Below are 27,103 nucleotides of genomic sequence, written 5' to 3' on the forward strand. Positions count from 1 at the left end.
GACATGGACAGGCGGAACGATCACCTTACTTTAATGGATTACTTGTTTGGTCCATAAAAAGTCATTAAGTAGTGGAAACTGTTGATCAGTGTTTCCCCTCAAATGTCTTCAGTCCAGAAATATTCAGTTGACGGTCACAGAGGACTCAGAAGAGCAGAAAATATTCTTCTTTAAAGATTATCTATTAGTTTAACCGTTGACAACCACTGGATGAATCAGTGCAGCTGCAGTAACCCTTCTCTCCCTGATCAATGTCTAGCAGCTCCTGTCTGCCACATCCCCAAGCAGGGAGCTCAAACTGCCGGCCCGGGGACCCTCTCCAGCCCTCCACCCCCCCTCCCCCGGGCCCAAGTTATAATGTCAAAGATATGATATCATCTGGCCTGCAGGGCTGGTTCTTCCTCGAGCGGCTGCTGATCAGTTTTAACTACTCTCTGAAAGCTTTCTGAAAATCCACAAAGATGATATCAAATATATCAGAACTGCTGTTTGATGTTAATCGATCAGATATAATGAATCATTTATAGACCCTCAAAGTAAAGAGTGTTTTAGATACTTACAGCTAAAGCTCTGGATTTAAACCACACAAGGAATAAAGATAAATAAACAACATTACAACCAATGAAAATGATCTGAGCTGATGACACTGTAATCCAGATTCATCCAGTAATCCAGTGTGTAAAGTCCTTTATGCACATTACATCCATCAGTGCTTATCTATTTCATTTCATTTACAGATATGGAAATAAATGATATTATTTAAATAGTGAAGAGACATTGTCTGAGGAGAACATCCATTCACTGAGGTATGGACGTTTATAAAGCCAAAACAGAGCAAACGAATAACAATCATTTATTGTGAAATCAAAAAGGATGGAGAGACTTTACGTTCTATGAAAGCCACAGTTTGTGTGTGAGTTTATCTGTACCTGCTCACAGCAGCTCAGCTTACTCACCTCTTTCTAATACAAATGATCAGTTTATTGACAGAAATCCACATTGTGCATCATTAGACTGTTCTAACGTTCCTCCTGACAGCGTCCTATAATATGTGTTACTCTAGAAGCTTTAAATAAAGGCGTTAATGCAGTTAGTGATGGAATAAAGTGTGAATATCGCTCTGTGTGGCTGTTTGAACATTAATGTGGACGCTTCTGGGTTCCTAATGCTGACTCAGCATCAGGAGGACCACAGAGACCTCCTCCCAGACCCAGGAGGAGCCACAGAGACTGCTCTCCAGGGACCAGGAGGACCACAGAACGACTCTCCTCAGACCCACAGGGAGGGGCAAAGCGGGGCAGCTCCAGCGACCTGAGCCAGGGGGTAGCCTTCCTGCAACACCCAACACCGCACCGTAGCAGCGTGGCGTGCCAGGGCCGTAGGGAGGAAGAGCGGGTTCGTCAGGTGGAGGAAGAGGGGTCAGGGTGGAGAAGAGGGGCTCTCAGGTTGGAGGAAGAGGGGCCTGAGGTGGAGGAGGAGTGGGCCCCTCAGGTTGGCAGGAAGAGGGGGCCTCCCAGGTTGGAGGAAGGAGGGGGCCCCTCAGGTGAGGAAGAGCGGGGCCCGTCAGGTGGAGGAGGAGGGCCACTCCAGGTGGAGGAGGAGGGCCTCCAGGTGGAGAAAGAGGGGCCGCTCAGGCTGGAGGAGGCGGAGAAAAGAATCCCTGCGAACAGACGGCTTCCATGACTGGCAGTGAGAGCCAGGCGTGAGGGACACATTGATGCAAGGGTCTGCAGTGGAAACAAACCACACCCAAAACTCCATCCGCCGGGACGACAGAACAATGACTTCCAACAAGGGCCAGAGCAGTCAGCAGTAGGCCGGATGAAATGCACGAACCGAGAACCCCAGGAACCACGAACTAGAGTCCTGTCTGTCCTGTGTCTGTCCTGTCTGCCCCTGTCCTGTCCTGTTCCCTGTACTGCCTGCTCCTGTCTGTCTGATCTGTGTCTGTCTGCTGCCTGTCGCATCTGTCTGTGTCTGTCTGCATCCTGCCTGGTCCTCTCCTGTCATGCCTGCCTGTCTGTCTGTCCTGATCTGTCTGTCCTGTCTGTTCTGTCTGTCTGTCTTGTCCTGCCCTGGTCTGTCTGCCCGTCCTGTCTGTCTGCCTGCCTGCCTGCCTGCCTGGCCTGCCTGCCTGCCCTGTCTGTCCTGTCCTGACGGCGCCGCGGGGCTGTCTGTCCTTCTGTCCTGTCTGCCTGCCTGCCCTTGCTTGTCCTGTCTGCCTGTCTGTCTGTCCTCCTGTCTGTGGGTAATTTCCGGTTCCAGTTTTCCAAGTTAGCCATTAAAGGCTAGCTGGCTAATAGGCAGCCTTCCAGTGAATGCGTTTGAACTTTGAGTCCGGAGACACTTTTTTAACCCGTTTTAACGCGGTTTTAACCGGCCGTTTTAACGCCTTTTAATGAGCCTCACCCCGTGTTAGACTTGTTAGGTTCCAGGTTAAAGCTCCCGACCACAGTCTCAAGCTCCCCCGGCTTGGCAGAAAACATGGCGCGTTTCAGGTTTGCACCGTTTCACCCCGATCTGAAGAAATGTCTCCAACTCGCGGCTCTAAACTCTCCGGCTCTCCCGTATCCAGCGCTGCGTCCACGACTGGGCCAGGCTTCCTGGGACTATTTCAATTTTATTATACTTTTTTATCCTATCTTATTATCTATTCTTATCTAATCTAAGTCCTATTCTATCCATCTATCTACTATCTATCACTATTATCTATTTTGATTTTCCTATTATTTTTATTTGGATATTCCTAGCTTTTTTATTTATCTATTTTCAAATTTATCTATTTCTTTATTTATCTATTTATTTATATTCTATCTATTTATCTTATTTTTAATTTACTCTATTTATTTATTATTTATCCTATGTGTTTATTTAATCTAATTTATTTATTTTTATCTATCTATCTATCTATCTATCTATCTATCTATCTATCTATTAATTTATCTATTTTTATTTATCTATTTATTTATATTTATCTACTTATCTATTTTTATGTATCTATTTATTTTTATTTATCTTTCTATTAATTAATACATTTTTATTTGTCTATTTATTTTTATTTATCTATTTATTTATCTATCTATTAATTAATTAATTTATTTTTATTTGTCTATTTATTTATTTTTATTTATTTATTTTTGGTAAATTTGATGCAGTGGCTCCAAAACCTTTATATGGAAGCTAATTTCCACCAATGTGACGAGGGGAAAAAAGGATTGTGTTTGCAAGTATAAGTACAAATATTGACTTTGTGATACTAAGTCAATATTAATAAAGTTGCTCATTGTAGTGACAGAATCCTTTTTTTCCAGTCACATTGGCAGAAATGAGCCTCCACAGTTCCCAACCTTGATGGGAAAAAGGATTTTGTTAATAATTCTAATTATTTTATAATTGACTTTGAGATATTAAGTCAAAATATTGAGTGATTTTGTTAATATTTTGAGAAACTTTCTCATTATAAAGACTTTTTTTTCTGTCACACTGGCGGAAACGGGCTTCCATATATTTAAGAGGTGTAAGAACACTTAATAAAATACACACAGTAGGCCTATATCTCAATATTTAGGACATTTTTGTGAAGAAAACTAAATGAAATAGTTATTTTAGTTTTGTTCATTTAGATTATTATTTAAGATTCACAGATCCTTTAATCTCTGATAAACAGCCTCGTCCTGCATTAGAAAAGTTAAAACAACCAAAGAGCTGATAGAACAATGACAAGGAAACAAGAAGTCAAAAAAGCAGTCTATTAAAGTCTGTATGATTGTTAAAAAAACATTTAAAATACCTAATACAGAGAATTGTATAAAAGTTCCTAAAATATCAGGAAAATATTTACAGAAAATAATCTGCTGAACATTAATCCAAATCACTAATTTTACTGCAGTTATTGTGTTCAATATTTGGGTTTATTGTAGTTTATCAGTTGTTCTTTACTGTTATTGTTATTCATTGAAAATAATATGAATTATAAATACGTCAAATAAATATATCACTAATGTCTAAATATGTCAGGAAGGAAAAAGGTTGGGAACCTCTGATTCAATGTAAAATGTAAATTTGATGGTAAACTCCTAATTTCTCCTACATACACTATATATTATTTATTATAGAATATTATATATTTATATTATATTTTATATGTATTTTCATGCTAAATTGATTAAAATCATACCACAACAAAAACATAGTCAACAAATAATCTGTTGCTTGTTTTTTTCTTTTTTCTTACGAACAGGCAACAAGTATTATTTAGAGTAGTAGGATGATTTTAGGATGAGTTTACAGCTCCCCTCCACTCTTAACACAAAGGTCTAAAAAGGGCAAAAAAAAATTGCAGGAATTTTGATTTAGATTATTATTTAATGATGTTCAAATGAAGTTTCCATGTTGAAAAACGTAGAAATAGTTTAGTTTTTTCTGCATTCAGACCCAATAAAACTCGAACACCTCCGAGCTACTTTATAATACTTTATATAGGTTGTGTAATTACAGTGGGGAACGTTCCTGGAAAGAACAATGCTATTTGGTTCCAATTAACGGGAGTATAGTTAAGTATAAATTTAAGTATAGCTCCATTTAAATTTGTGCAATTATTTTCTTACTCATTTGTAAGGAACTCATCTTTATTCTTTCTACTATAAAGTTTATATTATAAATTATATTTTTGATTTTACATTTTTGTTCAGTCTTTTAGTCAGATCACAGCAGGTCGGCTGCGTACTGACTAAAATATGCTGAAATACTGTAAATTACACTAACAATTAACTTTTCATTATTTGAAGCCTTACGTCTCAATTTTACCTACAACAGACCTTTTTCACAGCAGCCACTTTGACATGAAAAAGTAGGGTAAATACAGGTGTAACCAACCATGCTGCTCCATTCAGTGTAGCAGAGCCTTTCCTGTGACACAACAGCCGCACACTGACTCCCAATGGAATCAAACCTTCATTAGTATCATTGGTAACACCTGTATTTACCCTACTATTGGCTGTAAAAATGGCTGCTGTGAAAAACATCTATTAATACCAAATCACACAGTATTTTCCAGGAAACTAAATTAATTACAAACCTGTAAATTAAAGCGTTTAGTTCCAACAGCATCTGAACACAGAGGCAGATGAGGTCAGATGCTGCCTATCGCTGTATTTTCATATGACTTTGATATGGCTGATATGATCAAATACATTCAGTCTCACTCAATAAAGACACTGTCCTTTCTCTGTTCTCCGGCTGCCAACAAGAAACCAAACACAGGACAGGAAACAGGAAGAGCTTCTGGCAAAGACAAGCTTTAGTCTCTTTATCTGCAGTGGAAAATAAGTTTCAGTATTTTATTGAAAGTAAGCAATAAATAATATTGTGATAAAAATAGTTTATAAGTACTCAGACTGTACATCATTGTTACAAGATCAGAAGATTCAATGGGAAGAGCAGGAATAGAACAGCAACATGATTTGCATTGTGCATAAAAGACTAAATCACAAACAGAAAAAAAAAAAAAAAGCATTTCTACTTTAACCTTGAACTACATGAAGGGTGAAAGAAAAACTCTTCGGTTCCTTCTCGTTCGCCGTGAAAACTAACGGAGGAACCTGTGTTTGGGAGCATAGACAGGACAAACAGACGCGAGGAGCTTTGCTACATTCATAGGAGCACACTGGGGCTTCGGCTATGAAAGTACGACTGACGAAACACAACGTGGATGAGTAATAATAAATAAGAACAGACGACAGAGAGGAGTTAAGAAACAATAAGGCTCGATATGAAATCTTCGTACAAAGTGTTTTTTTTTTTTTTTTTTTTTTTTTTTTTTTAAAAGGTTTGTGGGTGGATCTCGCCGCCTTGAGGGTTATCTAGTCACAGCGGGGATCGACTGAGGCCTCAGTGAAGTTGGTCCATCGAAGGAGTCGCCACACTTCCGACTCGTCCGTACGTTTCAAGTCCTCCCGTACAGGTGAGCCTGCGTGTGTGTGTTTCTCCAAGAGGTGAGGGAGGTTTGTTTCCGTTAAAGGGGCGAGCTGGGTGTGGAGGGGCGGGGATAAGTGGAGAAGTTTCTGCATGCAAGGTCGACTGGAGAGAACCTCGAATTCTGTTTTCACTTGCATCCGAAAGAAGCCCTCGGTTTTTGTTTTCGCTACTGTTATATGGCTTTAATTCTTAAAATTCAAGAGTTTCATTTTGGTTTCGCAGATACGGAAAAGAAAGAAGAGAAAAGGAAAATATACTGTGTGTTTCACATGATATCTGTCGTCACCATCACCAGGCTTGCCAGCAGTTATTTCAACGGTGATGGTGGCTCACAGTGTTTGAGCAGTTTGTGAAACAGTCTGACAACTCCAGCAATTTGTCTGATATTCACACATCCGTTGACCTAAGAGCTGCATTTACACAAAATCACAGGTAATAAGCTACAAAAATTACAACAGTTAAAAAGGGCAAAGGATATGAATTAAGTTATATCAGATATCAAAGTCACTTAAGCATAAATTCAATGATTAGAATTCAAATCAAAGAGGAGAAAGAAAAAAAAAACATACATCTGGTCAATAGAATCAGGATTATAAAAAAGATTAGATAAAATGTCTGTTGGTAGAAATATACAAACTCCAGACAATTGAAACATTCAGTTACATACATCTGAGAGCTGAGCTTAATACGGGCACAGTGGAGAAATGTTTCTTTTTTAAAAAGTGGGTTGATTAAGGGGATAGAGGCAAAAAAAGGGATTACATAGTAATTCTAAAATCAATTAAAATGTCCCATTGGTTTACATAAATATAACAACAAATGCAGATAAATCTAGAAAGTGTCCTCTAGGGATACTGAGATTGGTGAGTAAGGTCTTTCTCTGTGACCACGACAAAAAACAAAAACGTCTTTTTAGTGTCCTTGCGAGTCATTTCAGTTCATCATCCTGGTCTTGAACGCGGGGAACTCCCCTTCGTCCTCTGACCAGCGGTTACCTATAGAAATAATGAGGATAAACTGAGAAGGGGGAAGAGAGAGATGAACGGACACGAGAGGAGAAGCAGGACAGAAGCCGGGGATGGGTGGAGGGGGGGAGAAACAGAGAGAAAGAGAGGAGAGGCGTACAACGTGCGTCATTAGAGCCAAGAAGTGCAGTACGAGACAGCTGCTTTCTGCTGGAGACGAGGAGCGGCTGGTGCAGTGAGGTGGTAGCCATACTGTGTGCGCTTACCGTTGTATGTTAACAAGAGTAGGTCCTGACTGTGGCAGTGTCCAGCCTCTGTATAGACTGACTTCCTGTGTTTCCATGTTGGCAAAATCACATGCAAAGACGTGCCATTAGTCACAGCATAATACAACAAACAGCAAAGCAGCAAAGCCATTCAAGAAGATCTGAGAGTACACGGGGAATGTGGGCTGCTTCGAGCCCGTCAGAGCAGCAATGAAAGAGCACATCGCACACCAACAACGTGCACACACTCAGGCACTCCCCTCTGCTTACCGTCCATCGGGCTCCTCTTTGGCTGCGTGGAGGGAGACGCCGCGCCGCTACTGGTCACTCGGAAGTTGGCAGGCAGGGTGTCGGACGCACCCAAGGACATCCCCCTCATGTCTTTGGGCCTGAACTTCTTCCTCCATGAGGGAGCTCGGCGGAAGTTCTTATCGTCATCCTGGAGGAGGGTGGAGAGATGGAGAGATTTGTGTGATGGAGAGCAGGCTGGTGTTACTGTGTTGGAAGCTGTGTTATGTGTCTGTGCGCGTCACCTCTTCCATTCTCCTTTCTGTGCCGATGGCCAGCAGACCGCTGTACTCACGCTCAAGAGTCGCTCTGGCCTGGAAAGAGAGGAGGAAAGCACAGACTGAACTCAGTGACTGATTTCAAAGCACCCACTGAACTCCACATTAGTACAAGGAACCGACTCCTTCTCATGAGATAACATCACCCCAGACTTTCAATGGCCACGTCAGCAACCGTACCTTCCACTATTTAGCTTTGATGCTAACAATGACCTAACTGCACTCACGTCTCTTATCACATCCTGTCTTACACCAGGGACACAGAGGAGATGGACGCGCCCTGAAGCACCGCCCACTTCCTCTTGGCCCCAATGTTAACCAATTGGGCTGTCCACACAGTGCACGCTGTGGATCAAAGCTTAGCGATTGGCTCGCAATCTGCAGCGATCCTTTAATCGTTTATTCTATTCTAAAACTACACAAACAATATATTGAATGATCTGATTCTGATAAACGATAAAACAACAACACTGACAACACTTCTTATCTATTATATTTAATGGAACAGAATAATTGCTGTCTGTCCTGTATAAATGTATACGGTCACTGTTTATTTTACCATCTGTTCATATTAACTTGATGAACTTACAGTGCAAGGGATCAACAGAAGACTTATCTAGCTATGAATGACTACTGAACACCCAGGAGACAACGATTTTATTTTAAACATTAAAAAGATTTTTATTTTACTGAAACACCAGATTATATTTGAAAATCAAGCATTTTTCAAGGAGTATATTCAAATTCACTGAATCACTTTGTTCCCTGTTACATGTGACCTTTGCCCGTCCCTCACATGATGTTCCAGTAAGCGGGTGAAAGCGCTGTGTGTACCTGTGTGTTCTGCGTGGGGATCTGCAGCAGCAGGGCCAGGGCGTTGTGATCGAAGGTCTCGTCCATGGCGAGCAGCGCTCCGTGGACTCCGCTCTCATAAAGGTTTCCACTGTACTCTTTGAGCCCGATGGACTGAACCCAGCTGACCACACGCTCATTACTCCACACCATCACTTCTGTAGAGCAGAGACAGAAATCCGGCTTGAACCAGAGTGATTGCTGGAAGGACTAACAAAGTTGGTTTTGTTGAGTTTTATTTTGTTCCTGTCCCATTGTTTTGGTCTGAGATTCTCTAGTGCGACATCCAGTGGTGAGTGACTTTCATAAATATAACCTTATATAATATATAATAACTTAACAGAGTGGGCATGTCTTACTGAATCTAGTGACGCTCATAGATCAGCAGGATGTTTGTTACCTTGAAGCTCCATTTGAGAATCTTCCCTTCTCCTCTCCAGCTCCTTCCGGTCATAGTTGAGCCTCCTCAGACACATCACCCCACACTGAAAACTGTTCCTATTGCACACACACACAAAGACAGTTGTTTATTTAGCTCCTCATTAGCTGTGACCTTGTTACATTCAAGTACAATCTGTCTTTCACATTAGTGAATATGTTGAATAGTTGTTGGACAAGAATGGAGCTCTATAGCTCAAAGGAATACATTGTAGTGAATAATAACAGATAATACTGCTGTGTTTTACCTGTGGAAGCTATCCACCATTTTGAGCTGTCCCCTAAGGTCCTTCTTGGTGAGGTGATCGAGCATGCGGGCGTCCACCAGGGACTCCATGAAGTAGGAGCGGTACTGCGGCAAACCCAGGCTGGGCAGCCACTCGTTACCGATCCACTCGTGGTTCATGTCTCCATACGCCAGAGTCTACGGTCAGAGAGGAGATGGCTTAACAAGTGATTGAGAGAGTGTTGAAAAGATGGAAAGTGCTACTTTTCCTTTCACCTCTGTCATTTTTCATACAGGAGCCTCTAACATTTGTTTTTTCATAAATACAGTTAACTTGCTCACTAATTTACAACTATATTTATTTATTTGAATTCTTTTATCTCAGTTTCATCTCTTTTTACTGTTTCGTTTCTAGATTTGAACTGTGCTGAGTTGTGCAGTTTTATCTTTGAGCTGTTAACTATTTGTACAGCCCCATTGAATTTTTATGTATGAAACGCGCTTTATAAATGAACTGACGTAAAATATCGTATTTTCAGTCACACATCACTCAGTCTTTGTTTCCAGTTGTTTCCAGTTTACATGTCGGATGTGTCCTGATAGAACTGTTGATTCATGGTTTTAAAAGGCTGCAAAGATTGTTCAGTTAAGTCTATATGTAGACAGTTTTAGCATCAACTGTTCATATACAACAAATATTAGAGCAAGTATGGTATTTTATCTGCTGCAACTGCTTCATTACGACAATCAATTTCTAATTAAATAATCTCTTCAATTACATCAACATCAAAAACATTCCTTAGTTTTTAGTTTTTTTTATTTGTAGAATCTCAGGGTGCTTAAAAATCTAAATGTTTAAGAATCACTCAAATGATTTGATAAAAGGAAATATACATGTCTTACTGTAGATAGACTGTAGTCAAATGAGCCTACAATGTTTATTTAACATTTAATCAATTCAAGTGTTTTTGCTGAATGAGCTACATCTTTATTAACCCTATCTGGGGTTTTGCACAGGAAACCTGACCGGCTGCACTGTAACCACAAAGCGTCTAAAAACATCCTCCCTGCACTTCAGCCAGACAACCACTAGATGAAACCACTGAGTTGCTTTTAAAAAGTCAAGCAACAGTGAGCTACGGTGTGAGCGGTGCACCAAAATACATCATACTGAATAAAAAGAAACACACGCCCAAGAAATACAGCCTCTACTTGTTTTTAATTTAGTCTCTGGCCACTTGTGTAGATTGTATGGAGCAGAGGATCTTCTTATAAGATCTCTCCAGTTCCCATCTAAAGTGCATGACATTGCCTGATGGGGTTAATTGTTAAAAATAAGTATTTTTTTCGAATATTTGTTTAATTTCTATTATTTTACAGTTTCTAGGGGTTCAACTACAATGGAAAGGCTTTCCTTAGTTATTTATGTAAATGGTGTATCATTTGCATGAACCTTTCTCTCCTGTACTTCACCTTAACTGCTGTTCATAAGGTCCTTAAAAGCATAAAACATTATCTTCTGGGTTGTTTCCTGCAGTAACAACCACAGTAGTATTCAGTGTTTGAATCCAATTTCAAGTGTCTCTGCTGTAGAAATGAACGAGACTTTAGGGGTAAAACTGCCCAATTTGAATGAATCCAAACATGCTGCTTGTGAAGACACTCTTAGTGAAAAGTGATCTTGAAATAAACAAAGAAATATGTGATATCTCCTTTATGAGATACTTAAAAAGAACAAACACTGACTAAACGATAGTGTTAGTGTGAATTCAGGCGGTGAGCATAGGTGGATTTTCTGGGGAATTTGTGCAAACCTGTGCCCAGCTACCCTCGTCATCCTCCTGGTGTTAGCATGGTTAGAGTGAGCATGGTGAGAAGAACAGAAAGGCGAGGGGTTAGTGAGGCAGCAGTGCTGGGTTAGAGCAGCTCAACGTGGAAAATATCATTCAAAGTAAAACAACAAAAAGCAAGACAAACAGGAAATAAAAATGGTGACAAAACAATAACAAATAGGGATTAAATCCTCTATTATAGGTTAAAGCTATCCCATAACAATAGATCTCATAATATAAGACATTTTATGAAAGTAGAAATAAGAAACTGTATCTAGGTTAAAAATCCAGTATTATAATAAATCAGCCCGGCTCACTGACTGGCCAAAGCGGTGCAAAACAATGATAGATATTAAAGCAAGAAGCTACCTCGATATGAACAGTAAGGTAGAATTGTCTCACTGTATATACTTCTATCAACCCAACCCTGATACACTGCACTGTTACAGAAACAGCTACATTAAAACAGAACAGCTAAAGGAAGATTGATTTTTAGATACCTTGTTCTGGCTGACTCAACCACTCACTCAAAATAAAAACTGCTGTAAACCAAGCAGCAGGTGTCCTTTCTGAGCAACAATACAACACACAAACACACACAAAACAAAACTAACTACAGTATTTCTAAAGGTCTAAAGGAAGACACGAGAAAGCTTCTAATACCAACAAGGAGGAAAGACTAATTACAAACTAGCAGAAAGAATTAGGCCTCGTTTCAAGTTGCCTTGTGAGGCAGCCAGACGAATACTGGACTGATCAACCACACTGAAGTGTCAAATATTAATATAAGCATGCAATGAGCGAGGTCTGGCTGGCCTGACGGCAACTTGGAACGAGCCTCGACAGTCACCACAGAAGCGAGAAGCCACCATCGGCCAGCCAATCAGGGTAGACTAACCGTGGGAGGTGTGGCTGCCAAACTTTCCATTTCTTCATGTGTGACCCAAACGTTTCCTGTGGTCTGATCATTTCACACCCCACAATCACAAGTGAGAGAAGTGTGCAAAGAGGGCAGGAGTGGTGAAGGATAGAAAGAGAGCAAGATGGAGAGAAGATCAAGAAAAGTTTTTTCATTTATTGTTATCACTGTTAGCAAAAGAATCGAGCTCAAATGAAAACCAGTCTGATCCCATCATTAGTACATGTTAAGTACATAAGTAGTTAAAATGTTAATGCAGTAAAGTGTCATGCTCAATCAGATGTGTAGACCGAGAGCTAAAAGGAATCCTCAAGACTTTGGATGAGTGTCTCAATATCATTTGTATGAAGGTGACCAAGAGCTGCTGTATGCTGTACTGTATGTGTGTTTCTATCATCACATGAACCCGATGAACAAGTACCGTTCGTGAGGTGGGCGGGGCAGACGGGCTGGTGAGCGACATGATTTCCTGGATGGCCAGGCGAAGCTTCAAGCGATGCAACGGGTTGCTGATACCAATCTCCCTTTGGATCTCTGTGTCCGACAGCGCCGACATGATGGCTCCACTCTTCACATTGGCACGGCATGCAGCCACGTACCAGGCCGGCATGCCCACCCACAGCTGGCCAGACGGGGCAGATGAGAGACAGTGCCATTAGTTAACCTGGAGGAATGCTAATAGACATGTTACTGGTTTGAATGGTTTCATTTATTTAATCTGCGACCATGATCACATGGTAAGGAGCATAAGGAGAACATAAAGTAACACAATGGGTCAGTGCACTTTGCAGCCAACAGACTTTCGTTTGTAAACAAAAAAAAATAAATGGGGGAAAAAAAATGAAAAAATAGACTTTACACTGACACCGCTGCTCTGAAGTGTTATACCAGTTTATATTCTACCCATAGTCGAGTTTCAAACAAAATACACACCTACAGTAGGTCTATGTAGGCTGAATCAGGGGCTAGAATACATTCAAAAATGTCTACGAAAACACAGATTATTTCCAGGATATATTAGTTTTAATCAATTTCCAGGTGTTTTCATGACTGGAAAACTAGTTTCTAAATTTCCAGGTTTTCCAGGATGCTTTCAATGTGTTTCATTCAAACAAAATACGATACTTGTCTATAAAACGATCCCTTGGTTTCTATCCAGCCCTTTATATCTTCCAGTGACCTTAGGAATTCTGGTGTTGTTCACTCTAATTTACAAATGGCCTGTCTGTACTTTTGGTTTTGATACAAATACTTTTCTAGTCTAAGCTCTTGTTTAAATTCTACATAAATATCAGATTGATTGTGTTTGTGTCGTACCTCCAGCCAAACCACGACAGTTGGTCCGTCCCACTGGGCGAATGGCAGGCCCTGCCTGCGAGCCTCCTCCAGTAATTCATGCCTGAGACACAAAATATATATTAAAGCCAATATGCAGTAAGAGTTCACATGCCCAGAAACCCACATATAGCCAAAGAGCCCTCATAAACTCCCAATATGCACTCAACCAAATTCCCCTTCGGAACACACATGTACACAAACCCAAGACATCAACCGACATGCATACTCAAACCAGAGAGCAGGAGTTTGAGAGAAAACAAAGAAATTGAAACCCAGGAAGACAGAGACATGCTCATCTGGAAAACCTTCAACAGAATGTCATTAGTTAAAAGTATTAAGAAAAAGCACCGGCCCATAAAGACCAGTGTTTTTAAAACCTCCTCAGTATTTTTCAAGCCTCGACTATCCAGGTTTAACCAGATGGCTCTTTGGTTAAGCCTCTGGGAGATGACTGGAGGTCACCGCCAGGGCTTCAGGATTGAGCAAGTTTATTAGTAAGCAGAGTTTTCTCCCAGAACCAGTGCTTTGAGAGTCCACTTAGAAAATGACTTTAGTATGGATGCATTCCTCTACAACTGTAGTATAACATGCACAGAGGGAAGTATTTAGAGCAGGAAAACCTTTGCAACGACTTCCTAAGTTCTGTACATCCACTTCATGCACATTCTAGTCTTTAATGAAGGAACAATGCCATTCCAGTCCCTGGAGGTTTCTGGGGATGTTGGAGGGCAGCTTCTGATTCAAGTTCTCTGAAAGTTCTTTTGATTTACTAGCAAGGCTTGACTGATGCTATAAAATAAAGAATGTGGTTCTACTTGGCCACTAGATGGGGCTATATGCCACAGATCACTGATAGAGAACAAGCTCATCCTCTGTTTGGCAGATCTGCCATTATAAAAAGATTAACAGACATGTCCAAAAGCTTAACTAATAAATTAGTTTCACAGTGATTGTGCTGAAGTTTATTACATGATATCTTTAAACATACGTCTCCATAAGTTTGAAAAAAATCATATAAATAAACTTCAGAAAACAGACAAAATGCCTACTGTTTGCTTAAATTCTTCCATTAACTATCTTTCCTGTAGTTGTAGTGCATAACTTCATGCTCCGATAGGAAAATGTGTCACTCACTAAAAGTCAGCACACACACATTCCTGTTAGTTAAGCTCCTCTGTGGAAAGCAGGGTAAAGAGCAGCATGGAAAAGCCATCAGACATTCGGAGGGACAGTTGTTTGGGGTCCTCAGAGTTACTGGTGAGGTCAACGTGAAGCCAAGTGTGGAAAGAAGATAAGGCAAAGCAAAAGCAATATGAACCAACTTACCCGGTCTTTGGACTACACATGGAATGAGACGGGGATGATAAAAAAGAAGAGGGAGGTTGGCAAAACAATACAGAGAAAGAATGAACTGATGCTAATTTAAGAGCCACATGGAAGCAAAACAACATTTAGGGTGTTTGCAATATGTTTGCACTAAACTAAGAATGAAAGGAAAGAAAACATGAAAGAGCTGTGGGAGATGAGTGCAATGGAAACGACTGGGTGTGGAATGAAAGGAAGACGAGCTGATTGGAGGGAGCGTGGGTCAGATGGCGTGGAGTGAGCGTGTGACGGAGCTCTGGACTGCAGCAGGAGCACCAAGCCCACAGTGACACATGGACTTTTACATTCTATTAACATTGTACAGTAACAGTAGAAGCATCCTGTAGGGCAGCATGGTTATCTCATCATCTTTAAATGTCTTTTCTCAGTATACATAAACGGTGGAGACAGCAGAAGCTGGGGGAACTGTTAGGATGACACTTACTTCTTCTGCAGCTTCCTGTTCTTCTCTGCAGGGCCTCCCAGAGTGCCCATCCCTAAGCCATCCTTAGGAGAGCTCTCTGCCTCCGGAGTGCCAGCTAGCAACACAGAAAACCTCTTGTTCAGAGATGTGACAGGACCAGGAACACAGCAAAACCGGTAGCGTGGAATAACACTATATTTACATAAACCCTGTGCCTAGTCTCTGACCTTGGCTGGGGGAGTCCTTGCCGGGAATGCTGGGTCGGCCCTTCTCCTTCTTCCCAAAGAGGCGACCGATGGAAGACTTGATGCTCTTCTTCTTGGCTGCTTTGTTGAGGGAGTCCTGGCTGCTGTTACTACTGCTGGGGTTACTACCCTGGCCGTCCTGCAGGCCAGCCAGACTACGGGACCAAAAAGTAAGTGATTAGATGGAGAGATTATAGAGGGATGAAAGAAAATGATTTCTTTCTTCAGGAACAGACGGGATTCTTACCCTCGAATGTCTCTAATGTCCTCATGGCTTGCAGCATGCCCTACATCCCTGTTTAGGCGCATGGAGCGTGGAGTGGTGGGGGGTGACGTCTCACATCGGATAGTGGCCTTGTCATCCTGAGCAGACTGCAGAACAGTGGGAGAGACGCATGTTACTCAGGTGAATCATTCATTATTGTGGCCAGTCCATATGTACATTGATGGATTTCAAGAGGAGAATTACAGGAATATAAGTGTAGCTGTACTACTGCTTACACAACGGCTAAAAAGACACTAACACTGTTTTCCAAAACTAGAAGAATTAACTCTGCGAGCAAAAACAGAAACATCGGACCAAAACAAAGTAATAATGACAATTTCATTTCAGAGGAAAAAATGAAGGCGCAAATGATGGACTGACCAGGAAATAACATCTGATCCGGCTACTCACTACAGCATTAATTATATTATTAATTATGTTGTGCTAATCTTAAGTTTTGGTACCGAGAAGCCTATTAAAGTACCAAAGTCATACTGGTAGTATTGTACCTCAATGTTTTCATTCATTCAACTGACCCATGACCTCCTGATAACAGGTCACCTTTTGTAACATCTACAGTATTTTGATTTCCACTTCAGTCTACACTGCCTCTGTCTCTACAAAAATGTAGCGTTGGAAGACTGTCAAGGTGACTTGCTAACCACCATAGCAGTGGAAAAAAATAAAGCCACTGAAAGACACTGTGGATAATGAGAACAACACCTCCGCATGTTTGAGATTCTGAGAGTGAATGCAGGAGGATCGATTCCAGATGGTACATTGTGGGATGGAATGGAGGAAGTAAAGACTGACACTGTTGAATTGGTGACGCTAAGTTTGGGAGGAGATGGGAGTGAGGATAATAGACAAGTAGCCGACAGAGCCCAGTAAAGCAGGTCTCTAGTTTACCTTCCTGCGGTGCTTGCGCAGGTCACTAGGCTGAAGCATGGCAAAAAAGGAGAGAGGAGAAAAAAAGCAGTTAGTTAGACGCACAACAGACCAGCGGCGGAACAAAGCCATGCACAAACACACAGGAGCAGGAAATCAACCAACATACAGTACATATACATTGATCCATGTATATTCGGCACACACACACACACAAAGTGTCAGTTTAATTTATGTAGTGAAGACGTGCAGTTCATGGGAAAATGCAGTGTGCAGGAGCAGCACAGCACCCGAGCAGGAGACACAGCAAAACAACCACGCTGAAGGTTGGTTCAGGATGGAAGGATGGGTGCAGTCTAGCTCATGGAAACTGACAGAGGAAGTACACACTTTATAACTATAACTTCTTAGTGAAATCTATTTGAATAGTTGAACAAATCGGTATCAAAAATACTTCTGATTAGTGTCTGAGAGCTGAAATCCCGATAAAGCCAGTCTTTGTGATATTACCCACTTGGTCAAGGGCAGTGTGACACCTGAATTTATGAACCGGAGCTGTTCTGGTCATATTTTCCACTGTGCATCTATAAAAGGGGGAGGATTTCTTTTCCTCTACTGCATTCCTCACAGGCCTGGCATTAGCAGAGCAAATAAACCAGCAGCGTGCCACATTTCTATGGGAGTTTCTCTTGCCCCCAGGAGGAAAATACCTAATCGCTCATTTCCTCTCCTCAACTGACACACCGAGGCCAGGGCAAGGAAGAGATTAGTGAGCTATAAAAGGGAAACCGGAAGAGGAAATTGAGGGGGTAAGCAGAAAATGTATTTAAACACCCAAAATGTTTCTTTTATTCTAGGATCTTCTTATTTAGGAATTGGAGGACATTTTGACGAGTTTCGCACATGCTTTGATAGTTTACAAAGGAAAGATTAAAAACTATGTTAAGGCAGACAGTTGTTTCTCGGACATTAGCTGCCAAACTAAAAGCAGTACTCCTTTCACGTCTAATGTTTTACAGCCCTAGTTCAAAAGACTTAATTAAGGGTATAAATCATTACTCTCAGCAGAACAGCATGCCAGCTTTATACTACAATAGTTCCACAACAGTTGGATTAAACAATAACCGCTCTGCAATCAAGCCAATGCATGATGACTTCATTTTTTATCATGCAGGGACTGAACACATGCAGGTACACCTTGTGCTTGACTTAATTCTTGAAATTGTACGATCACAAATTCCTGAAAGGACTGAATGATGAGTAACGCTCCAGCTCCAGTGTTAACAGGAAAACCAGTGACATTAAAGCTCCCTGGAACCAACATTTCCACCCCCGCTAATTGTTATGTTTTGAAATTCAACGGTGTTCTAAGAATCGTGGCTGCAGGGAAGGGGTTTATAAGAATGCAAGCCTCGGAGCTGGACCTACAGAAACAAGAGTCATTTCCATAAATAAACAGGCTCAGTTGTGTGGTACTGCTGAAACAAGGCAGTGAGTTGCAGTAAATGTTGTAAATCCAGCATAGCACGGTGACTGTGCAGCAAGCTCCAAGAGACAACATTACCAAACATAGAATAAAGCAGTAGCAGCCTGTTACACAGACCTGTGGCCAAAAACAAAGCAAAGGGAGCCCTGTGCACAGACTACAGCATCAGAGGGCCACAGGTGAGCAGGAGGAGCTCACAGGTGCAGAAGGGGTGTGTGCACTCCAGTTTCTGAACCAAAACAACTATGTTTTTGTACTGCCAGTATTAGCCATAAAAGGGAATTCTGGTCACCAGAAAGAGGTGTGTCCCTTTCAACTCATTGTTCAAATACTCACATGTATCTAGAATAATGATGAAAGAGCACTGACAGTCACCTGTGCTTTTGTTCATGGGGTATTATTTGAATTTCACAGAGCTCAAATGAACCACATGATGAAATTCTTTCTTCAAGGTTTACGCCTGTTTTTGTCTCGCAGCATCCCACAAACCTCCCGTGAAGAACTTTTCACAACAAAGTGTATCCCAGATCAATGGAGCAACAGCCAGTGTTTCAGGCTTTTAGTGTACTACTTAATAAGCGGGAACGACAAAAAATGTCACATTTCAGCTCACCTCTATAACAAAATATCTGCACATGAAATGTCATCAGACAATAACTGATGGCTTCTGAGACTGCATTTTAGTCAATGCCTTCCACCTCTTTTGCTCTCAACACAGTTTGCTACCAAAGCCCGCCAAAAAACCAGAAGGCTTCCTATGCCAAAATCTTGTACATTAATCCTGGAAAGGCATGGGACTATATGAAAATGTTCACGTTATCTTGGCCATACACAATATATTATCATGATAACCATGAAAATATACTTCATAGTTTTAAAAATGGCACTAAAACATACTAGAATCCCTTCACATTTTGTTAAGAAACATTTATTTATTGCATCACAGATAGGAAACTCATGATGATTATGAAAGATGTGGGCTCCCCCTTAAAATCCCCTTCAAATTAAATCAGGAAAACAATATAGGACTGTATGCTGGCAAGCTAGAGAGCTTTTTCCAAGTCAAGCCATGTGAGGATAATCACAATTATCCCGATTTATGATGAGTGAGTGTTTTAATTACAATGCGCGATAATATCGTATCTGGTCCCATCCTAATCCTGGATGAACATACAGCTCTTTAAATGCCAACTAGACAGGTTTAATGAGCAAGAGGTGTCTGTACGTAAATGGAGAGCTGACCTAATTTCACAATGTTGCGATGTGCTATAACACCCCTCTGAGGCTGAAGTCTTATGTTTCTTCGTCTATTTCTGATTATATCTGTAATCTGTAAACCATTTTATTGTTGATAGAAAAGGGAAAGCCGACCAGTCTTTAAGGAAAACAGTCTAATTCTTCTTATTCATGACATAATTTGACCTGATTTAGTTGCAGTTTGGTTCTTAGTTTCATAAACAAGCTCTTTCTGCACAAAAAAAAAAATTGATATTCACATTTATTCTAGGAGCACAGTTATGCATTTAGCACACAATGGGGGGAAAAAGGCTTTTAAATGTCCTGTGTGTGTCTTGAGAGGAAACAAGGAACAGAAAAGAAAACGGAGGAGGAGGAGGACTGCACCCATCCAAGGAGAAGAAGAAGGGAGCTGTGGAGATCTAGCGGTACCTGAAAGTATGGTGCATAGCTATAGGCTTGAGGGGGAGGACTGAAGCCAGTTGCACCATAGGGCAGGTAAGTTACTGTCTGCTGGGAGAGGGAGCTCTGGATGATGTAGGGGTCATAGCAATATTGCTAGGGGCAGGGGGCAGTTACATATACACATGGTTACATACTCTCATGCATCCACGCAAATTAAAATAGTTAGTGCACTAATCACCCTGGTGAGAGGAGACAGCATAAAAACACAACATCAACATGGAGACAAGCAAGTTCTAATATATACGGAAGAACATAAACTCTTAGATCTAAAACTACAAGACGACAACAAACCAAAACACCAACATGAAAATAATTACAACTGAAACTATAACTATCAATTATTGGACTTTTGTAATGACAGAAATGAGTGCTAGAGTGTCCTGAGGCATTAAAGCACTCGTATGATCCTGTCTGGCAAACATATTAAAGTAAAGGAAGTGTTACCAAGGTCATGACCCCCATTCGGTCCAGTTCTCTGTTGGGGCTGCGGGGAATGCGTCTGGGCGTGGAGTGGCCGGAGCCTGGGGGGGAGCCGCCCAACGAGGAGCCTGCACACAGTGACGGAGGGATGGAGCTCATTGAGCGGAAACGTCCTCCCAGGCTATCGCCGCTGCCCACCCGGCACTCAATCTCCTCTGCCCGGATGGCTGTGCTCTCCTTCTCCTCCTGGATCATTCTGCAGCGATAAAGGAAGGAGGAGGAGGTGGTGAATTTAAATTAAAGCTCTAATTCTCAACATTTCTGATTAAAAACATGAGGCGTGGTTTTGGTGTTTGGTGGCTATGCAGCTGCTGGTACCTGATTTCATTGTTGATAGCGTCCAGCTGCTCCTGCAGCATTAAGGCGAGGGTCTGTGCGTCAGCCTGGCCACCAGGGGACAGCAGATCCACCGAGCTGAAAATCGTCTCTCGGTCCTCCTCCAGGTCTGAAGCATCCATGTCACTCTCAAAGGCCTGAGCCACATTTGCCAGCACGTTGGCCTGCTGCATGCGCTCCCACTCCTGCTCATTCAAAGTCTGCACCTGAATGAATCCATACAGGAACAAAACAGGGAATGGAGAGAAAACGGAGGGAGAGATAAAGATACCAAGAGTATTCAGACACAGAAAGTGGATATTGAAAGTAGAAAAAGGATAATGTAGGGAGAAAAGGATAAAACAGACAGAGAAAGCAACAGAGTGATAGAGAGAGGTTAGCTGGATTTATAATGTATTTGTCATTAATGCACCACACATAAACTGTCACTGTCATCTCCACCACACTGACTTACATGTCGCTGATGTCCATTGTGGAAGCAAACAGAAAGAAATGGAGAAGAAGAAAATCATCAGACAGAACTTAAACATTAGACTGAAACAGGTAGAGGAAGGAAAAAGGTACACGATACGAAGAACAAGTGTTACGAGGAAGACAACACAAAAATCATTTAGTGTTTATGTCAACCTAAATCAAAGAGTGAACCTATAGTGGACACGTAGATATTTCATTGAGTATTGTTTAGGGTTGGGTATCGTTTTGTTTTTTCTCAAACCGGTGATAAAATTACTTTTTAAACAGCACTGTTGCTAAATGGTACCTGAACAGATACTTCAGCAGAAACATTAGAATTAGCTATATATTACATTATATTAGCTAAGCTGTCATCATCATCCATAATTTACCCATTAGAGATAGAAATGGCAAGTCATTATGATATGTTACTGTTTTATATCTATGCCGGGACCAGGCACACCTACACTGCCGGTTGATCTGCTCAGCGTGGATTAGGGTTGCATGCAGTCGAGTACAGTGCATCCCTCTGCTTTCAAGTGTATTCTGTTCCTTGCCAGATGTTTCCCCCCTTTAAACACAGCTAGCTAAAGGTAGGCAACCTGCTGCCAGAGCCACGTGGAGAGACAGTTGCTGCTGAATGTGAACTTCGCTACCCAACCCTAGTGTCGTATTTAAACAATTAATAAACAAGTAAACATCAGATGACCTGGGAGCCCACCTTGGATGGCTCGTCCCGGAGCGCTGCCATCCGTCCTTTTTGAGGCCGTCTCAGCACAAGAGCGCTGCCATAATGGTCCGAGTTACTGTCCATCATCGAGGAAGCCGACACTGGATACCTGAAATCTGGAGTGCTGCCCAGCTGAGACCGACTGGAAAAGCACATTAAAAAAATCCATCAGAAAGACTCTTAGGGGTCAGAGGTTAAAACTGAACTCTACCAGTTAACTGGCTTACCCATGTAGTAAGGAGTTACTCCTGCTTCTACCCTGCTCGTTCTCTGCCCTCATGGTCTCAATCTGGATCAGGAGCTGCTCCTATAAGAGAGGACATTTACAGACGTCGTGAGAACTTGGCTGAGATACAAAGTCTGTAGCACTAAAAGAAAAACACCACCATTGCTTGTGTTTAAAATAATAAAAACACAAATTATAAATTCCATCCAAACACACAGAATCAGGGCGAGAATCAGCTAAATGATGCTTCACCTTCTCATGGTGAGACTCCTCAATCAACTTCTTGGTGTGCTCCAGTTCTCTTATGAGGGCATTCTGAGGAGAGACAGAAATAAACTGACACGCTGGCAAATAAACAATGACTGAGCTACTAACCATGCACCATCATATGATGTAATTACCAACTAGTCATGGGACACACACAGTAGATGAACCACAAATATTTATCACAGCGAAGAATTTAGTGCCTGCCTCTTTGCTAGCCAACCTCCAACTGTAAACCTTCATTGCACCACTGATCACATGTATGAATTATTCACCTTATCCTCCAGAGCAGACATCCTCTCTTTGAGGTGAAGCTGGAGTCTCTCGTTGGACTCTGAAAGGAGCTTGTCCACCGTCTCTGACAGACGCTTGTTGTGCTCCTCATTCATCTTCTCTCGCTGTCGTGCCTACACAAACAGAAAAACAACATTTTAAAAAAGGTACACATGTTAAAACTATGGCAATAAAGCTGCGAGGAAAAGGCCTCGTGTAGCGTTCCCTCTTTCTCACCCTGAGCAGTTCCTGGTTCTTCTCCTCCAGCTGGGCCTCCAGCTGCTTCAGTCTCTCCTCCACATTGCCGTGGCGTTCCTCTGCCTAAAAATGGGGAACAATAACAAAATCTTCATCTTTTCTGTACTAAGCTACACAAGTGTCTCAGTTCATTCATCCTCTCAGAGCTAATGAGTGTCTCTAGTGCTGGGCTTTGATTTCTCCTACAGTGCTTTGTCATCCATTCTGGAGAAGGACCTCGCTGAGAAAAGGCCTAAGCTTGGCCCTGTTTGAGGTTTTGGGTGCAAAGTCCAAATCCTTCAGAAGGATGGGGCCACCAACACGAACAGCCTGGGAAGCAAGCACCTACAACTTACAGCTAGAGGTTTGAGAATCATGCAGCAGCTGCATTAGGAGAGGACAGCAAAGTGGCACGCCCCACAGGAAGACAACACGTCAAAAACTACAACAAATACAGCAGCCAATACTTCCCATAATGCCAATCTACCACAGAATCATCACAGCTCTACCAAGGACCACAGGCATGTTTATGGGAATAATGATTACTGGCTCAAACAACGGTTAAAGGGTAACTTTGACATTTTTTAACCTGAACATTTGTTTCCAGTGTCTTTGTGTCTAACAGACTAATGGGGACAACACTTTTTGAAATTGGTCCCTTATTGAGTTAGAGTGCTGCAATTTTTCTGGGATCTTTCCATAATGTTGTCAGACACTCATCTGAGCCTGTCAGAGGCAAAAACAAGCACTTTTAGTGGATGTACTTAAACAATGCACATTGGCCCACAGGATCACACTGTAACCCGTTTCGTGGTTCCTTCAGCGCTCTCACTAAACAGTGGACCAAATTCAACAACTGATTATTTCTTTTAGTCATTTTGACATGGAAACAAACATGGGAAAATAAGGTTGAAAAAAATACAGGTTACCCTTTAATTAAATATTTCATCTGTAATTAGGCATGTTGAAAAATATATCCAGTGTTTAATAGCAGATATCATCAGTCTGTTGGCTCTTAATTACATAAGGGCCAATAGACTGGTAAACATCTTTCTGTGGCACAGCCTGTTCCAGTTCTCAGTAGCTCTAATGGGCAGGGTCTCCTTTGAGCAGATCAGCTGGCACTTCCTGTTTGTGTTAGACACCAAACATTAGGGTTTTCTGTGTTTGAGAAAAGAGGAGAAGTACCAGCATGACGGCCTGAGCAACACAGCTCTCTAGCACATAAAGCACAAACACACAGGCGTACAGGGGAAGGTCATGTCAGGGCCACCAGGTTTCAGGTTCAATACGATATCACAGCATTTTGATATATAATCTGAAACTGCACTTAACCAGGCACTTGTCATGTGAAGGATAAATTATAACTGAAGTCAGAGATGTTGGTGATTTTTGTTTGTAATGTTTTACTATTTTAAGGAATATACAATCATTGTTGTACAGTAGTTATGTAAATATTACATAAATAGTACCATTAGTTTCTATTGGCCCGGTTAAGTTCAGTAACAGAACTGAACTGAGAGTTTTTCGGGTTGAGCGGGTTTAGCTCTGTGAGTAAAGCTGATCTACCTTCTTCTGAGTCTTAGCGCCTTTAGAGCCACACAGAACACACTAGGGGTTAGACAAGGAGGTGGTACGGGCAGCATGAAGACCACACAAAAACAGACCATGACAGACAGACAGAAAGAAATGAGAGAGGAGAAAACATGGTTTGCTTTTAATGTGAACTTTAGCACAATCAAACAGAGCGTTTGGAGGGAGAAAATGGACAGATGCTGTAGATTCAGCAACGGAAAGTGACTTTAATGACTGTTGTCACTTCAATTTCTAGACTTGAAGACAGAAGAGGTAGACAAACAGATGACATAGTGTGTGAGTAATAACACAATGAGGGATCTTATATTAGACTGATAATTGTGCTACAAGCTCCTCCAAGTATGAGAGGGTGGAGAAAAGAATGGATGATTTATGTCGGTGTCTTGGAACTGCATGGGGGCAATATTAAAGAAATACAGATGTATTTCTTTCCCATCTGTCTCTCTGCCATGTTCTGTATAACAAATATGTGGCTTAAGCTCTAGCTAAAGAGTCAGGATAATTACAAATGCATGCAGGAAACAGTTTAGATGACAAAAACATCTAAAAACATTTTTGTCTTGACAAAAATGTCTTCGTACTTTTGTTTTTGTCATCATAAGTATGTTTTTTATTAGTTTTTGTCATTGCAAAAATTAAGTTGAAAACTATGATGAGAAATATTAGCCAAAAAAGTTCACACTGCTTTGTATGTCCATGTCCATCTGTTTCTTCTGTTCTGGTTTTCCTTTTTGTGCAAATATGGAAAGTGTGTATGTGTATGTTCTTCTAGAACAGAGTAAATTCTAATCAAAATAGACAAAAGTAAGTACTGAAGCAATTACAAAAAAGAGGCAGCTGCATCTGCTTGATAAACTACAAAAGCCTCAGATGAGAATAAGAATGAATGCTAACTTAAACTTCAGAGATGTACTGTGAGCCAGTTCTGATACTAATAAGGTGCTAAATAGCCTGTGCAGCAGCAGCATGTGTTGTCCAGGACAAAGATTCAAACTATAAATGGACAAAAACATGAGCCAAAGCTCTAAAAATAGGTCCCTGTGGCTATTTGAAGTAACATAAACAATGGCTTCCACAGAAGTTTCCGCGAGAGCTCCAAGTCGTTGCAATGTAAAGGAACTGAGGTAACATCCTGGACGTTATGTGTGCTGGTGCCTACTGTATGTTTAGCTTAGGATCAGTTAGATGAATGCAGTTTTAGTTAGTTCATATTAACTCATTTGCCTCAACAGATAGACCAATGGAAGATTCAATAAAAGGTTCATTTCATTTTCTAAGGCCTCTGATTACTACTACTACTACACTGACATTACTAATCAACATGTTAACATGCTGTTTAGTATTTTATTAAACGTATAATGTGTAGTTTAGGGGTCTCTAACAAAATCTCCATTGCCAATTGAAATCTATCTGATGTGACTTTCTCGCACTCCTGCCGTCGTGTTAACAGGAAGTTATAGCAACTAGAGATAAGAAATGTACCACTGCTGAAAACAATGGGGTTAAAGTACACAACTCAACATAACATGGAACATAGATCGAGTCTTTTTTTAGACACTTTTATGCAGAAATTTTTAATATTACTCATTTAAATCTCGACCATAAAAAGAAGTTAAAAAAAAGGTGTGTTGAGAGGCACACGGGCTGGTGGACAGGTGCTAGTACCTTTGTGAGGGCAGCTACTCTTTGGGCTAGCTCTGCTTCCACCTCAGGCAGAGTCTCTGCCTTGCGGATGGTCTGCTGCAGCTTCTGCTCAGCCAGCTCCAGCTTCTCTTGGAGTTGCCGGTTTCTGTCCTCAGTCTACAACAAACGAACCAAGAGCAAACAGTCATTAGCAAGCATGTTAAAGACGTGTCTGTGCTACATCCTGGCCTCAGGGTTAGCTCTCGGTTCAAGGTGAAGAGAGTGGCAAGAAATAAGACTGTAGGTCAGGGAGAGGGAGAGAGAGAGGGAGGGAGGGAGAATAAAGGGAGAGGGGGGGAAGTAAGGGTGGGGTAGGCAGGAAGTGAGGAAGAGAGCATTCATAATGACACAAAGACAGACAAAACCCACAAGAAAAGAGGAGAGAGACGTCTCCATCTCAGTGAGTACATGTAAAGAAACGAGCCAGTGTCTTTGAGGCTTCCCATTCACTGCCTGCTGCGCTGGTCACTGTGTGAATACAGCAGGAATTCATTAGCAGGGGTTTGAGAACTGCAGGCCATTCCTGCTGGAAGACAACTCTGAGACTCAAAATTAACATGTCTTATCTACTCTAGGTCAGATTATAACATGGAGATGTTAGGGGTGTGATGAGATACGGGATCTTAAATGATGCAGGAACTTAACGGCTCAAACATGACTGCATCATTCAAGTACAATAAAAGGCTTCAGTAATCAGTGGCGGAACTAGACTTTTATACAAGGGATGGCCAGAGGGTGGTCAAGACTTTATGAGGGGGGCCATATACTAGGCCTAATAAAGTAAAAATGTGGGATGCCACAGGTCGGATTCGAACCTGCGCCACTGCAGCAGCTCTGTATAAGGGCCGTCAGCTCTACCGACTGAGCTAAACTGTCGCCAACACTATCAAAATATCACCTGGACTGACGTGAAGTTTCACTTTCAGTTTCTGGCACAGCAATTAAACCGACACACCCGTGGGAAAAGTCAGTGTCTTGGTGTTACGACCCGGCTCGGAAGGGGAAAGGGAAGCAACATAAACCAGATGGTTGTTAAATTAAAGTTACTTATTAATACAGAGAGTTTAACAAAA

The 27,103-nt window shown here is 41.5% G+C and overlaps 1 protein-coding gene across 1 annotated transcript in view; it reads right to left on the reverse strand.

The window, feature by feature from the left end:
* Positions 1 to 5,313: 5,313 nt before the first annotated feature.
* ppfia1 (PTPRF interacting protein alpha 1) overlaps positions 5,314 to 27,103 on the reverse strand; it is a gene marked incomplete in the record, with an annotated part of 36,411 nt that continues 14,621 nt past the window's right edge. The window contains 23 exon segments of the mRNA XM_035682372.1: positions 5,314 to 6,971; positions 7,478 to 7,646; positions 7,741 to 7,809; positions 8,608 to 8,783; positions 9,026 to 9,123; positions 9,312 to 9,487; positions 12,020 to 12,082; positions 12,462 to 12,662; positions 13,358 to 13,439; positions 14,705 to 14,716; positions 15,189 to 15,282; positions 15,395 to 15,567; positions 15,660 to 15,784; positions 16,587 to 16,616; positions 20,197 to 20,428; positions 20,551 to 20,774; positions 21,023 to 21,028; positions 21,731 to 21,893; positions 21,979 to 22,058; positions 22,230 to 22,292; positions 22,517 to 22,648; positions 22,752 to 22,835; positions 26,013 to 26,147. Of these exon segments, the coding sequence (XP_035538265.1) occupies positions 6,910 to 6,971; positions 7,478 to 7,646; positions 7,741 to 7,809; positions 8,608 to 8,783; positions 9,026 to 9,123; positions 9,312 to 9,487; positions 12,020 to 12,082; positions 12,462 to 12,662; positions 13,358 to 13,439; positions 14,705 to 14,716; positions 15,189 to 15,282; positions 15,395 to 15,567; positions 15,660 to 15,784; positions 16,587 to 16,616; positions 20,197 to 20,428; positions 20,551 to 20,774; positions 21,023 to 21,028; positions 21,731 to 21,893; positions 21,979 to 22,058; positions 22,230 to 22,292; positions 22,517 to 22,648; positions 22,752 to 22,835; positions 26,013 to 26,147 (2,649 nt within the window).

The sequence above is a fragment of the Morone saxatilis genome, unplaced genomic scaffold (assembly GCF_004916995.1).
Source record: "Morone saxatilis isolate NCDOM2014 unplaced genomic scaffold, NCSU_SB_2.0 Contig11, whole genome shotgun sequence".
NCBI classification, from domain to species: domain Eukaryota; kingdom Metazoa; phylum Chordata; class Actinopteri; family Moronidae; genus Morone; species Morone saxatilis.